At 34.7% G+C, this 17286-nt stretch overlaps 1 protein-coding gene across 1 annotated transcript in view; it reads right to left on the bottom strand.

The window, feature by feature from the left end:
* LOC149533768 (uncharacterized) overlaps positions 1-17017 on the bottom strand; it is a 51781-nt gene extending 34764 nt beyond the window's left edge. The window contains exons 1-3 of the mRNA XM_089805908.1: positions 16839-17017; positions 13141-13222; positions 12872-12949 (exon numbers count right to left, since the gene is read on the bottom strand). Coding sequence (XP_089662034.1) covers positions 12872-12949; positions 13141-13222; positions 16839-17017 — 339 coding nt within the window. The remainder of the gene's footprint in view (positions 1-12871; positions 12950-13140; positions 13223-16838) is intronic.
* Positions 17018-17286: the final 269 nt, after the last annotated feature.

Here is a 17286-nt window from a genome sequence, read left to right as displayed (position 1 = left end):
CGTGATCAATTTTTCATAACGTCAACCCTACAAATCAACATCAGCATCTTCATAAGAATTTGACATAAAGAATATATGTGAAGGTATAATCAATTCAATTTTCATATCTAATCTCTCATACTTTACCTCACGCTTTCCTTTTCAATTCAAATTATTTTAGTTTCTTGGTTAGTTCCAAAGTTGGGGTTTGATCTAGGCAAAAACCCCCATCAACCTAACAAATTTCCTTCTTTTTGTGAGCAAGTAACAAGCTAAGAAGGCACGATTTCATATTCTATTCAAGGAGATAGAGACCTATAGTTCCCCTTTTCATATATCCAAAAAAGTAGGGTCAAGGTTGCCCCGACTAACACTGACCTGAAGTTTTTTAATGTATCTTTTGAGAAACTTCTTGATCAACACTCTGATCCCAAATCTTCCAGTTTTGTCCGCATTTGATGCTCTTGGGTCAAGGTTGGCCTGGCCAATGTTGTCCCTCAAATCTCATCCTTGATTTTGTCAATAAGTCTCCGTTTGTCTTTCATTTCCAAATCTCTTGCTCTTTTGCATATTTGTTTTATGTAATTCTATATATGTTGAAAACCCTCATTTTTCCACCTCTAACCCTAGCTTCCATATTGCTTTCTCATAACTCTAATAACATTTTCAGCTCCTCAAAAGTGACTGTTGAAACCAATTTGTGCTAATACCTTGACTAAAGTGGATCACTCCCCTCTTAATGTAAACCAAAGAAAGCCCTGATTTCTTAATTTGCATGCAAAAGCTAGTGAACCCTATTTCTCACCATTACATTCTAGTAAACCCAATGCATCTTACAACCCTCTTACTTCTAATTTTCATGTTTAGATCTGATATATATACTCTTAAGAAAATTCAAATTTGCAATTATATCTCATTTATGCAACGGTTAATTAAAAAAATCTATTAAGAATTGCATTGTTTGGACATTTTTTTATTTCTAGCTTTGTGCATGAGTTTTATGACCTTAGGCCTACCTCTAATATTCTTGTAAAAAGTTATAGGCTTATGGCTTCTCATAGTTTAATTATCAAGGTATAGAGCCCAAGTCAACTAGCATATTCCATGGGAGCTAAGCAAAACCTTTGTGCCAACAGATGACATACCTAATATAATGGAGAACCATCTACCCCATACTTCTCATAATGAGAATGACTCCTTAACATGAGTATCTCCCAACCAATTGGGAAAGCTTGCCAATGACTTGTAAAAGCTTGGACAATGGGTGGTCAAGAATACTCTAGTAACGAGGCAATAAATTTGATTGAAGAATTGATGAGAATGATTCAAAGTGATGGAAGTGTTGCATAGCATTTCTCATATTACTAATAATCATATCATGTCTATCAAAAGTTGTGTTAAAGCTCTTAACTTCTTACCCTACAAATCATGTTAACAATTCAATTCCTATATTCCTACTAAGCCTACTTATACACCACCTATCACAACTGCCTAAACACAAAAAATCAATCCTACACATGCTAGTCTTGGAGAAAATCCTATCAATGAAAATTATTGCATGCCTCGTTTCATTAGTTTTCAATCTCCTTTACCCACTTACCATAATTTCTCACTTGCCTACTTAAATGCTCCATCAATTTCTTACAATTGCACCTCCTACACATTTAAACATGTCCAATATCGATTTATCCACTGAAACCACTATCAATAACCTAGCCCAAAGTGTCTCATCCTTACAACAATGATTGACTTCCATAACCCAATCCAAATTCAATATTCCATCATGTGACATAGCTAGCCCACTTTCTCATGACATTGTCCCTACCATTACCTCGCAATACATGGCAAGTCCTGAATTGGAGATATACAATGGAAAAGATGATCCTTTGAATCATATGAAAGCACTTCAAACCTCTTGTACTAACTTCTTAAATGATCATAGACTCATGGCTAAATTGTTTGCTAGAATCTTTGCAGATAAAACCTTTCAATGATATTATTCTTTTCTGAAAATTGGCTAATGCATGTATACAATAATTTCAAAATAATATTGGTCCTCAAATTACATTGACTAACTTGATTTATTGTAAACAAGCAGTTAAATAAAAAGTGATTTGTTTTATTAGTAGATATTAATATCAAATTGCTTATCCTATGCATGATGGTGATGTTCAAAGAATTTTCATTTCTAATTTACAAACAAACATTAGAGATAAGTTGTTATTTTTTAAAATTACATCCTTTACAAACTTGTTTCTAGTGCTTCATAATTATCAACTTCAAATGAGCCAATTTGATTCATCTTCGTCAATGGCTCTAGTTGATAAGAATGATGCCACTCAACAATCATTTCAAAAGTTCCAAAAGCAAAACACAGATTCATAAAGATTCATAATGACTCTTGAGATCATGTTGATACACAAGTGGCAGCTGCAACATCAGGTGTGGCTCCTTTATCATCAATCTTTAAATACTATACTTTTACTCCACTTTCTAGGTCTTTACATAATATTATGCTCAAGTTGATTAATGCTAATGCATTGAAACTTTCCTTAATCAAACCTAGCGATCATTCCAAACCATTGGTAGCTTCGCGTGATCCCAAAGCCACTTTCCAATATCACTGTTGAACCAATCCACACTTTATGCTGAAAGATCTTATCCAAGAGCTTATTTATTCAATAATATAATTGTCAAAAATGTCCACAATAAAGGGAACAAATCTGAAGCACATCCTAAACAAAACTTGCAAATCTTCACTAATGCATTACCTTCCCATTCCACAAATTTTGAGCCTAACACCTTAAAAAAATGAAAGTTGATAACTTGCTTGACAAGGCCAACTATGTTGTCAACTTTATTGGGCAGCCATAATCTAAGCTTGAACCTCACATTACATTTGATTATGAGGAAAGTATTAAGGGAATCAATGGAGTTGTATATGATTTCTTTTGGTTTGGCTAATAATTTGTGAAGGTTTGGGATCAATCAATATTAGGTTCTTCTCTTTCTTTGTAGGAGGAATACAAGAAGCTTCATTAGGTTAAGAGATGGGAGGTGTTGGAAGTTTGTAGGATATAGGACATAGTAGGTGGGATTGAAACATATATAGAAGGTGTGGAGGGTGTAGGAAGGAGTCCAGTCAAGGATGAAGAGGTGGAATATCCTTAGGTTTTCTTAAGGTTGATATCATTTCATGTTTGAATTTTTTATAGGATAGTTAAAAAATACCTTCTCAAGGTTCCAATGGTGTAGGTGTTTGAGGTTAGAAGAAGTAGAGAGCGAAGTTTCCACATCTTGATAATGGTGTATAAAGACTATGATTGATTATGATAATTTATCCATAATGAGGGAACTCCAAACACTTATGGATGGTAGAAGGTATAGCTGTCATGGAACTAAGCCAATTGTCTCCTTATGAGCACCTCCCCCCTCACTCATGTGATTTGCTCAAGGAGATCCCAGATCTAATGTCAAATATTGTTTTCCCTTCCTTCCTACATAAACCCCTCTCGAGGTTTACCACATGTATAATTTCTATAAAAGAAGGTTGTCTCTCCTCATTTGGGCATCGATGATATCACATATACACTCAAGCTCTTCATGCTCAAGCTCTCAAAGTGCACTCAAGGATTTTCCAAGCAAGAAAGCATGGTATTCTTCATTCAAGCATTCAAGATCATTAACAAACATCATTCATTCTTCCTCCTAAATCTAACTTCATTGTGGAGTTTTTCCATCAAAGACTTGATCTACTTCTATACAAGCATTCATCACTAAGACATATTGCAAGCATCTAAATACATGAGGTGTTGTCTTACATGATTCCATTTTGTTTTTTATGTGGAGTCAAAGCTATTGCAATTACATACTTGATAAGTTAGTTGCATTAACATGTTATGACATTATACATTGTTATATTTGCATCTACCACATGTTAGCATTCTATTACCAATATCAATTTCAATTTAATGTTGATTCCTCAACCAGGGCTTCACCGAGGCAAATCCCTTCCCCATTAACAAAATTTCCATTTCTATTGTGTTTAGATTCAATTTTACAAGTGCATAGATCAGATTTGCAAATCTAGGGTTTTAGGTTGCAAACGAAGCTTTGAATCTTTGAATTTTGTATAGGCCAAGTGAGGGACAACCTTGCCCTTGACATCTAGGGTGTCCCTATCTAGAGGCCTTTAGACTCCAGGATTTTGCATCTACTTTTCCAATCCAATTTCTAATCAAGTCAAGATTGACCTCAACCTTGACCCCATCTTGTCCCTTACCTCAATCAGGACCGGGGAAGTTGTTTCTGACCTTAGGTCTCTATATTTTTGGGGTTTGAAGATTCGAGTTTGTATAGTGCATATCTCCAACAATTTCAGTTTCAGACACTATTTGACAAGTTATTTTTAGGTTTGTATCTTGGTAATCATCTTCCCCTTTTTGTCATTTCTATTTCTTACTTTCTTCATTTCTAAATTAATTCACAGACATTTTATCATGTTCTTCATAACTTGGAGATCACAACCAAGGAAAGCCCACCAAATTTGAAAGGTTAAGGTCTCATGCTTTAGGCCTTTTCCCTTAGCGGCCCTAGGTATACCTACTTTGTGGGTTTGGTCTCTTCCTCTTGATTCCCACTTGCAAAGGAGAATAAGTGCATTCCTTTTCTTCCTATACATTTTGGTGATCCTGAGACTTTCATATTTTATATACCTTTGAATTGAGTAGTTAGATTTCTCCTTGTTGATCTTATATCTGTATTCATCACATTGATTTCATTAATCAACATGAACCTCTCTAACATGGTTTGGTGTGCAATCATTTCTATGGTTACTTTACTTCTCACATCTCTTTATCATGCCTATGATGTGCTTGAGAGTTTCTTTCATTTCACACTACTTATGTCCATACAATTTTTCTTGCATATGGTATTATGAGATTGACTAATACAAGGTTTCTAGATAAAGCATATTTCAAAACTAACATTACAAGTTTGTGTGATTTTCTTATTTACATTCTTGATTGCATAAGAGATTTTGTTAATGATGCTCTATATCCTAAATCTAATATTCCTAATCCTATGCGATCTATTCATGATCAATCCTCCCCAACCTTTCAATGTCTTCTAAATATGGTTCATGATCCAACAATTCAACATTTTCTAAATGAGTGATCTCCTCCATCATTTTCCACAAATAAACCTACTACTCCCAAAGACTATATTCCTTTTGCTATTCCTCCATATACCACATATGCTCATTCACCTAAAGACCAATCACTTTCCCCATCTACCCTTAGAACTACCTATACCACAGGCTATAATATTACCACTTGAGAAGGTTATTAAGGTTTGGGACTTGGTATTAATGAACATGGCATAAAGGTACCTATTAATCCTCCTCAACAAACACATAAAAATAGTCCAAGTTTTCTTCCCATTCATCATTTCCCTACATTTCCTTCACCTAGAACCCCTCTTCATCTCCTTTTACCAACCCCTTACATATCCCTTATTGGTTCTTGTCAAAATTTAGCTTAAGAGGGTTAAAAAAAATCTCATCTTTGAGCCTAAAGTAGGATTTAGGCCTTATCTTGACAATGCTATCCAATTTTTATGTCCTTTTCATTATAGCAATGCACATTTACTTGGTGATTGTGAGGATTTTCACTTATGCATTCATGATAAACTTGAACAAGGTGAACTTCCATAAACACATGATAGTTTACATCTCCATAAATTAACTTAGCATTATTAACACCTACAGGGGTCGCTCTCTATTATTTTCTATGAAGTGTTGACGAGTGGCACAATAGGTCCTTCCCCTTGTTTCTCTTGACAAGGGGACAAGGTTTATTTCTTTTATCTATTATTGTTGGGGTCTATTTGGCTTCCTTTATGTTCACATGTTTCTTTGTACATTGATATCTTTTCTACTCAGATATCGATGCGTCCTAGCCTAGGGTGGATGCGAAAGTTGGTGCGTGTGGATGCTTGGTGCGTTTGGAAGCCCAATGGATGCTGGCAAGATGCATGTAGGGTGGAACAACTATTTACCGACTCTATTTTCTCAAAGCTTCAGTTGAAATCCTACTCCATTTAATTTGCTCTGTCTTTGTTGAGATTTGTAGATGAGCTTTGATACGCCAAAGTCGGAAAGCTTTGTTGTGAATTGATTGTCAACTCTCCCCAAATTCTCATTTTCTACCCCACAAAACTTTTTTTTGAGCGTGGGAAAAGATGGAAAGTCTAGGAGAAATAGCAATTTGAATGTAAAGGGAGGAGAAATACAGCAGATTAAACTTTTATTAGCATCACACTTTTATTATTTTTTGGTTACTATTTTAGTTTTTAAATAAAATTTTACTTAAATAGAATATTATTGGCAATATTATATTATATAGTCTATAGATAATATATATGTATGTATATATGTATATATATGTGTATGTATATTTCTATATGTATTTATATATAGATATATAAAGATAAAGATGCATCCATACACATCTACATCCCCTCATAAAAGAATCACACTTCCCATGTCTGCTTCTCATATCTACTTTTGAATCTGCATCTGAATTGGTAACTTAGCTTTTCTAGTGTGCATAACTCTATGTTCATTAGAATGTGTATATTCTAGAAAAACTATTTAGGGACCTTAATATGTTATCCATGTTTTCTCTATCCTTTAGGATTTGTATACTTTATGATGTCCTTGTTTTGCATTGATTTGTTGTGTGTAACTTTATCTTTGCATTACAAGTGTATGGTGTAAGGAATTTTTCTTTTGAACTTATCTTCTCTTTAGGATCCATTGTCTCTTTATGGTGTTTCCTTATTTTTCTAGTGACATGGGTTGCTTTGTGGTTTAGGATCTTTCTCCCTAGGAGAATAGTATCCTTTTTTGCAAATTTCTCCTTATATAAGGAGGCATATCCAGTTAATATGGTGGCTATTTTTTATGATATAATGTGCCATCATTTTCTCTCTTTCTTCATTTCCTATAGTTTGCATTATTTTATGATACATTTATCTTTCTGGCATATGATACTTTGTTTCATGCAAGACATGAGCATCTTTACTTAACAAATCCTCCTCATGCCTTAAATTGGTATGTTCATCATTTAGATAATCACCTATAATGTCACTCGTTCCTAATTGTTTCATATGTGTTGCATTTTCTAGCATATACATATTATGTTGCATCTTTCCCCTACTCTTGGGGGGGAAGGTTGTTTGTAGATTCTTTCTTTCTTCTTGTCTAAGTATCAACTTTCCTTAGTATAGTGGCATTTGTTTATCATGTGACATTCTTTTCCTTACATTTTTTTTTGTTTTGATTGAGATTCTCTCTTACATACAAGACATGTATATCATTAATCATCACCTCTTTCTTTATTTGAAAAAATACGTCCAATATAGACATTTTCTGTAATTTTGTACTTCAATGTTTGTCATCCTTTATCAAGAATCCCTCTTTCACATGGAAATAGAGGGCTAAGTGGGTGCATTCTTGTTCTCCCCCCCTTTTTGGTCTTGAAGATGTTATCGTTGTTCAGATACTCCTCTTGAAGGTAGATGTCTTGCAAAAAAATCTCTTCCTTTCAAGGGTCTTGTCTGATAAGTGAAATATCCCTTTGCAGTTATCTACTTTCTTAGCTTCTAAGAGTCGACACCCTTTGCTAAGTTTGTGGCAAACATTGATGTCTAAGGATAACTCCTTGTTGTTAGATGTATTTACCCATGATTTTATTTCTTATAATATCTATGACTACATTACCATCATAAAGAGGGGGGTATACTTATGCCCTCCATTGTATTATATTTATGCACTTTTACTTTTTTGCAGGCAATCCCTTATGGGTATAAGTGGACCTTGCCCATCCCTAGGATTTATATTTACATACAAATATCTCTACAATAAATTGACACACATACATTTCTTCATAAATAATGGAGAGCAATCCATTCAAGTACTTATAGGATCAACTACTGGGTATACAACCCCACTAGACCATTCAATTCTACCCTTTTCATAGGATTGACTATTAGGTACAACCTTGCTAGACAATTTGATCCTATCTTTGATTTTTTGTGGGATTGCTTAACAAGAGCACAAACCTACTGGACTATTCAATCCTACCCCTTTCATATAGGATTGACTATATAGCATACAACCTTGCTAGTGGTCCTAACTGAATCTACTTTATGGGTGTGGTCTCTTCCTCTTCATTCCCATTTGTAAAGGAGTTTTTGAATCCCTAGACTGTATAGCTCCTAATAGGGCTTTTGTAATAGCTTTTAAATAGGCAATAGATATTATTAACCTAGAATGCCCCTAATAGGGTGATGTAATGCTCCTAACAAGGAAAATCTTATTACTATAGTAGTAAGACTTGTAGGTGCTAATTCCCACCATGATTTATTTAGAAGATAATTGAAATTGAAAAGGCTTTTAGATTTGTGTTTGCATTAATTCACCCCTCCAGTGTCTTATAACAGTAACAGTTCCGAACCTTCTTGTGCAAGCTCAATGTACAAACAGAGTCCCAATCAGGTCCATGTTTCTTGCAGTGACATAGACATGGTGATGAAAAAAGTGGTGTGATCAAGGATGGAATTTCCAACATTTTCGGCAAAATTTTCCCAAGAAGGGTGTTCTTGGGCATTTCCATTGAAAATGAACTCTAATCCACCTCAATTGCTTCACTAATCAGACCCTTTAGCTCAACTCTCATACATTTTCTTCCAATTAGACTTGAAACTCAAATCCAAGTTGAAACCATGGGGCAAAAGTAATGATAAGGGTCAGATTCTGACCCTATTTGGGAAATTGAACCATGGAATTTTGCTCACTTCTATTAAATTCCATCCCCCAATTGTTTTTTTCCTCTCCAAATTTGTAAAATACTTAATGTTTCCTAACCTGAAGACAAAGAATTGCTCAATATGGAAGGTCTGAAATCGAGGAAATTTGAGCAAAATGCCTCAAAAGGGCCAGCTCCAACTCATTTTAGGCAATCCTAGCCAGCAACAAAATATTTCAAAGTCCACAAACCAACCAAAATTTTTTCTTTCAAGTGGCTTTTCCATCAGATTTACCATGTTCTCATGATTTTGAGATGACATCAAATAAATTGAGTTAAAGTGGAAGGTCAAAATTCTCATGATTTTGGGCAAAATGTCTAAAAGGGGTGGGGTTCTGACCCTGTTTGGGAAATCCCAGTTAAAACCTTAGCTATTTCTACAACAAATTTAATCATGTGTCCATTGAATTTAGCCAAGATTTAAACAAATTTTTAAGGCACTAAAGTTTTGACATAAAATAATAAGGTTGAACTACCCATCTTGGGAAATAATGCCCAAAAAGGGTCGGAGTCCAACTTGTTTTGGGCATACCAGCCATTGTACAAAAAAAATCTAAGTGTAAGCTTCAAATCTACTTCATCTACCTTGAAATGACCTTCACTAAAGGGTGCAGGACTTGAAGAAATGTTGCTATAAGATGCCCTACGACCACTCAGCCTACTGCAGAAATGAAAAGAGGGGTCCGCATTGCAATGGGACGATGGTGTGTAAACCCCACAACAGAACCCATTAGAAAATGTAGAATCACATTGCCCATTGCATCAAGTAGATCAATGACTAGCATCATTTCAAACAATGCATCATGGACCCCTTATAAAAAAAAAGAAACTAGGTGATCAAAGTGGTTCTTCAGAATCATTGGCAGGTCCCTCTATATTTGGTCTACCACTGAATTTACATTACCTTTTTATAGTGATTTCATTATTGCTAATATCTATCTTATAACACTGAGTTGATTTCATTCTATATCATTACAGCCCAAGGGAGCTAATGATTGGTACTAATTTTCAATCAACTCAACCAATTTTCTTCTTTGACTGTAACCATAACATCTTGTATAAGAAAAGGGAGAAGAATTATGGTATGCTTGGTAGCATGTATTATTTTATGTGTAATATGTGAGATATGCTTGGAATTAATAGCTCAACACATGAAATGTTACATATGAGAATTAAATAAAAAAAATGTTCCATAAATGCATCACAATCCACGCAAAGCAAAGATAATCATTTGCAATGTATAACCTTAAGAAATAAAGATCTCTATTATTAAGATAGTAATTTGTTTCATAAAGTAGCATTTAAGCATTATGTACTTTTGTAAAAACTAATGGTGTTGTGTATTTAAATAGAAAAGTCATTATTTGAAAGTTGGGCACACGACAGACGAACCTAACTTTCCCTAGCATAAAATGATGTACATTGATAGATGACAGATCATTTTTTCCTTTATCAATGCTCTCATCTATCTCTTGTGCCTACAAAGACAATATCTATGATATACCATTAGTGTCAAATTCTATTTTCAAATGATTTTCTTAAAATAGTCTCTTAATAAGGCTTAAGCAATAGTGCACTTACCCCATCACAATCCTAAACTATAGTGTACTTAGTTTCTTCCAATTTCAGGAAATATTAGGAGAACAAATACAAAAAATAAGTTAATTTTTTCAATGCATCACTCTGTTCTTTTAGAAAATTTAATTATTATACTATAAATACATAATAGACATATTCCCTTCATCCATGGGCAATAATATTATTTATTTCTTTATTTCTTTTAACCATTGTTGCTCCATGATACATCTACTAATTACTAAAAGAGGGGTAAAAATTTTATTGAATACCAAAGAAAACAGAACAACAGAAGAAACAAAGAGAACTACAGAGATTTATCCTAGTCCACAAGTTGGTCTAGCATCTGAGATAAATCAAGGGGAAGCATCTTATGATTAGTAATGTTTCAATCTGGCACATGCTCTGAGGCTCTTTAGCCAAACAATCAGCCACACCGTTCCACTCACGAGGGATATGCATAAAAGACATAGAATCCAAAGAATTGCATAACTGAGTGATCTGCTAAATAACTAGAGCCAAATGCCAATCCACATCCACAAGGTTCCATCTACTCAATAAATTCACAACCACGTGCGAGTCAATCTCATAGATAATTTTTCTCTAGCCATGTTGACAACATTGTTCCACTGCAACCAAGATAGGAAGGGCTTCCATGAGGTTATTTGTATGGTAACCCTTGTATATAGAAAATAGAAACTGAATATCACTAGAGCTATCATGCCCAACTCCCCCAATTCTAGTTGGTCTAGGATTTTCCCAAGAAGAACCATCAATGTTGATTTTAAGAACTCCAGCCTCAAGAGGAGATCAATGCTCCTCACAGTTAACACATTGAGAGTGCTGCCTAGCTCTATTCATTGCTCCATGATACATCTACTAATTACTAGGCAAACAAGTACATGAAATTAAATAATTCCTGTCAATCACCAAAGTTAAATCATATCAGGAAAAATGGACTAAAAAAATATTAAACAAATCTATCAAATAACTATTATTGCAAATAACTGAGTTTATTTAAAAATATGATTTTTGATTACTAAAATTGATGGGAATCAGTACACAAGATTAATCAAGTTAAAGAGTCTTCCAAGGACCAAAGTAATATCATGATTAATCTTAGTCAGTTCCATCCATTAGCTTTTAGAAACTAGGATGCTTTTCTCTACATTAACAAATCCTTGAAGAATCTTGTTCATTGATCTTATTGGTAACTCACACACATCATGTCACTAGAGTTGTGAATCCTCCAAGGTTCACAATATGACTAAGCACAATATGTACTGACCATATAAATACTTATATTTATCACTTGAAACATAGAAAAAGTATTTTGTGCACCTTTATAAAGACTCTCGACACTACTACGAGATAGACCCACACATTCATGTCTCTAGTAATATATTGGACACTCGGATGCATTATTATAGCATCCTTAATGATGTTACACAAACTAATAAGAAAGTAGTAACCTAGAAAGTCCAATATTCTAAACTCTTAATAGTGGTCTCAAGTATTTTAGTGTGCTTTCAATATTTTTTATAACTAGAACAAGAAGAAAGTTGATTGCATCTTTTGCATCATAAAAATCAAAGTTGAAGAAACAAAATAAACACAAATTTGTGTTGCAAGTTCTACCTTTGGCTTTGTCTCTGTAACTAGAATGAAGAAGAATCACTGCTCAAATATTTAGGTCCACCATTCCTAAATTATCATTATAATGGTATTCCTCTACCAGCTTCTGGTCATTGTGAGCAATAAGATTTCAAGATACTTCTACAAACTATACAGTCTCTCAAGGTGGAGCTTAGGCTAGGCAATTTCTTTCTGGCATATTCAACAAAATCAAATAGATCACTAAGATTATAAATAAGGAAGAATCAAGGATGATAATACTCAACTATATGGCTCTCACATATGTGCATCCAACCAATTTTTGTTTATAATCAATGAAAAAATTTGATAGCTTTTCTAGCTATTGCACCTACCAAGTTTTGTAATGAGATACTGATATCAAGCCAATGAAGACCTCCTAAATATAGTTTCTATTCAAGGAAGCTAGAATTTTCTTCATGATGACATAATCCTTTCCAGTTCAAGTGGAAACAAAAAATAAAACTTCAAATAGCCTTTAAAATTTTAGTTTTGGAAAAGGGGAGGTTCCTCGTTTGATTGTTCAACAATACCATTTAGAACTTTAGACATTAGAGTATCTAATTTTTTTGGCCCCAACCAATGGGGGACTTCTACAAGTACATCTAGATGAATAAGTTGAGTAAGGCTTAGAAATCTACCTGAGTCTATAAATCCAAAAGATCTTGGTTTGATTTCCAATTCATTGTAGCTATGTATAGTTTTGGTTTTTTTAAAAAGAAATTTACATTGCTCCTTATCCACAAAAGAATTGTTTGTCCAGTAGATTAGATATTTTAAATTGTTTTTCATACCTTTCTAGACAAGGACTTCCACAATGTACTGTGCACAAATGATAGTATGCCTAGTAGTCTTGTCTCCCTTCCGTTTCCCTGCAAAATATAATATCCTTTCAGGGAAAGTGGAACAAGAAATGAGGAGCAATCTCTAAATTCATTGTCATCAAAATTCCTATAATAATTTGGCTTGAATTAAATATCCATTAGAAGTTAACTAGAACACATGACATAAGACATGACAGCCAAAATGATTAGTATATAGAACAGAGACAAAAAACTTCTACCTTCTCTCTATGGCATAGGAGCTTCAATACTCTCAACCCCACACCATAACCTGCATCCTCAAGCCTGATCTTGATGTCCAGACTAGAGAAAAATAATCAATGATGTAAGAAGTTTCAAGAAAAGAATTCCATGTCTATGTATATCTTCAAAACTAGAAATTCTTGTGATTTCAATTTTTAAAGCTTTTGGCATCACATAAATATCACACAAATAACACACCCATTTCATGTTCTTGGTGGAAAAATCCAAAAACCAGTTAACTATAAAAGCCTGATGGTGTTTTCAACATTATAAATTCAAGTTCATGAGTTGTGAAGGCTAGAACAAGAAAAATAAATGTACAGCTATAGGAAACAGCTGTAGGAAAGCTACAGGAAAAGAAAGAATAGTTTAGGAAAAAGCTGTAGGAAAGCTATAGGAAAAGAAAAAAATAGTTTAGGAAAGAAAGCTCTTTCAATATTAGAAACAATCTAATATTGCAACACTCCCCCTCAAGTCGGTGCATAGATATCCCACATGCCCACCTTACCCAAAAACTTCGAGAACACTCAACTTGAAACCGCTTTGGTAAGAATATCGACCAACTAATCTTTTGATTGAATCTTAGGCAGCTCCACAATCTTCTCATCCAACTTCTCCTTAATAAAGAATCTATCTACCTCCACATGCTTTGTATGATCATGTTGAACTGGATTATGAGCAATATCACATGTTGCTTTATTGTCACAATATAGTTGAATTGGCTGCCTAGGTGGATAGCCCAAATCTCTCAAGAGAAGTCTTAGCCACAATGCTTCACATACTCCAAGTTCCATAGCTCAAAATTCTACCTCCACACTTGATCGTGCAACAACATTATGTTTTTTGCTTCTCCATGTAACAAGATTACCTCCTACAAAGGTGAAATGGCCTAAAGTAGAACACCTATCATCTACTGCTCTAGCCTAGTTAGCATCAGTATATGCATCCACACTTTGATAATCCTCATTTTTAGTGAATAAAATTCCTTTTCCAAGAGAAAACTTTAGATACCTCAAAATGCGCATAACTGCATTCATATGTTTCTCTCTAGGATTATGCATAAACTGGGTAACAATACTTAATGCATAGGCAAGGTCTAGCCTTGTGTGTGCTAAGTACATCAATCTTCCTACGAGTCTCTGGTATCTTCCTTTATCAATTGGTACCTGATTAGACTCAATACATAACTTCAATCCTTATTCCATGGGGGTATTAGTGGGTTGACATGCTGACATATTGGTGTCCTATAACAAGTCTAAAGCATACTTTCTTTGAGACAGAAAGATCCCTTTATCAAATTGAGACACTTCGATCCCAAGGAAATATTTCAAGGGACTGAGATCTTTCATTTCAAATTATTTGAACAAGTAATCCTTGAGAGCCCTCCTTTCTTCAAGATCATTTCCTATAACTATCATGTCATCCACATACACAATAAGTGCAGTGATCTTACCCTGCTAATTCTTTATGAATAAAGTATGGTCTAAATTGCTCTGATGGTAACCAAAGGCTTTCATTGACTTTGTGAATCTTTCAAACCATGACCTTGGAGATTGTTTCAACCCATATAGTGACTTCTTTAATCTGCACACCTTTAGATTATGTATTTCTGGTATCATGCGCCTAGGTGGGAGTTCTATGTAGACTTCTTCGGACAACTCTCCATGTAGAAAGGTGTTCTTCACATCAAACTGTTGTAATGGCCAACACAAGTTCATAGCTAGAGATAGCAAGACCCATACTGTATTAATTTTAGCTACAGGTGCAAATGTCTCTGCATAATTGATCCCATAGGTTTGGGTGTACCTTTTTTCCACCAGTCTCTCCTTAAAGCTTTCAATTGTACCATCTACTTTGTACTTAATAGTATAAACCCACCAACATCCAATTGGTTTCTTTCCTAGTGGATGGTCAACAATTTCCCAGGTATTATTTTCCTATAATGATTTCATCTCCTCATTCATAGCTACTTTCCACCTTGGATCAGCTAAGGCTTCCTACACATTGTTAGGAATAGATATAGTAGATAATTGATTTACAAATGACTGATTTGATTCTCACAAACAATGGTTAGACACATAATGACTCATAGGATATTTAACTTTACTAGAAAGTTCGGGTTCATATGTGGATTTAGGAATACCTCTGGTGAGACATTGAGGTAGTAGTTTTCTAGATGGGTCAGGAACATCCTTGGTAAGCGATTGGTGTGGTGTCAAGGACTTGGATGGAGGTGGACCCATAGCTTCAATTTCTAGGTGTTCATCACTACTTTGATCCAAAGTTTCACCTACTTCTTGATTAACAATATCAATTTCTATATTTTCATCACTACTTTGATCCAAAGTTTCACCTACTTCTTGATTAACAATATCAGAGAGTTCCCCTTCTTTAGAGATGTCCAAGCTACCCACATCTTCAAAAATGTGAACATCCACATTTTCAGAGGTGTTATCCATATCTTTAGAGATGTTTAAGCTACCTACATCTTTAGAGATGTGAGCATCCACATCTTTAGAGATGTGATCATCATAGTCTAAAGTCTAAATTTCCTTCTGGTACTCCCCCTGAAGTTCAGGCTCAGAGGAAAAATACATAGATTCTTCATGAAAAACTACATCCAATGTAATAAACATTCATTGATTTGGAGGATGATAGCATTGGTACCCCTTTTGATAAGTAGCATATCCTAGAAAGACACATCACAGTTCTCGAGGAGATAACTTGTTGCGCTAATGCTTATGGAGGTGTATGAAAGCTACATAACCAAAGACATGAGGAGGTAAATTTGGGAAAACAGGAGCAACAATCACTTCAGTGAGAGCCTGGGATGGTGTTTGGAAATCAATAGTGTTGGAGGGTACCTAGTTGATCAAATATGTTGTAGAGGTAAGTGCTTCACCCCAATAGGATAGTGGCATATGGGCTTTTATCAAAGAAGCATAGACAACCTCCAACAAGTGACAATTTTTCCTCTCATCTACCCCATTCTGTTGAGGTGTATTGGAACAAGTAGTTTGATGAATAGTTTCGTGTGCTTCCAGATACTATTGAAGTTCAGAACTCAAATATTCACCTTGAGTGTCACTACGAAGAACTTGAACTTGTGCATTGTACTGAGTATGAATCATGTTATAATTTTTTTGAAAATAACAACTTCACATCACTTTTAGACTTCATTAAGCATACCCAAGTCATCCTAGTACAATCATCAATAAAAGTAACAAACCAACATGATCCACCCAAGGTAGTGACTTTGGATGGACCCCAAACATTAGAATGTATGATCATAAATGGAACTGGACTTTTATTCAAAGTTAATGGAAAAGAAGCACGATGGCTTTTTGCAAGTTCACAAACTTCACACCAGAAGCTAGAAACATCAAATTTTGCAAATAAACTAGGAAATAATTTCTTCAGATAACCAAAGGAAGCATGTCCTAGACATCAATGCCATAACCAGATTTCAAATTTCTACTTGTCCCCCTTAGAGCCATCCATCGCTAGAGCTTGACATAGCTTGTCTAAACTTTTTGACTCCAAGTCCAATTAATATAGCTTCCCTCACCTAACACCACAACCAATCATTTGCCTCATTTGGATGTCCTTAAACACATAGAAATTAGGCCAAAAAATTACAACACAAAGTAAAGTAGTGGTGATTTGGGAAACTGACAACAAATTGTAATCCAAAGATGGAACCACTAAAACAGAATCTAGATTCAAAGTATCAGTGAGAGGTAAGGATCCTTCTCCAATAACTAGGGTCGGAGAGCCATTGGCAGTGGAAACAAATTTTTCTGAGGATGGTTTAATGGATGAGACCTGTCTAGAATCAAACGTCATATGATCCATAGCACTGGAATCAATTATCCATGCACTATTAGAAACAAGTGTAGACATATTTAAAGACTTACCACCATTACCTACCACTACTACTAATTCCGAGATCTATCTAGCAATAGTTTGATTGCAATGGGTGTATTTGTAGGTGAATTTTTTAGCACCATTAGTGATCCCTGCTTTGAACAATGACCCTTCGGATTGAATAATAATGGGAGTAGATTTTCTCTCAAATGATTTGTTCTTAAATACTTTTGAATCTAAATCGACCATAGTTCAAT

The sequence above is a fragment of the Cupressus sempervirens genome, chromosome 10, assembly GCF_028749045.1.
Source record: "Cupressus sempervirens isolate cs-2001-9-10 chromosome 10, ASM2874904v1, whole genome shotgun sequence".
Lineage (NCBI taxonomy): Eukaryota > Viridiplantae > Streptophyta > Pinopsida > Cupressales > Cupressaceae > Cupressus > Cupressus sempervirens.
The sequence above is the reverse complement of the archived record's forward strand: the minus strand, read 5'-3'. Positions and strand labels throughout refer to the sequence as shown.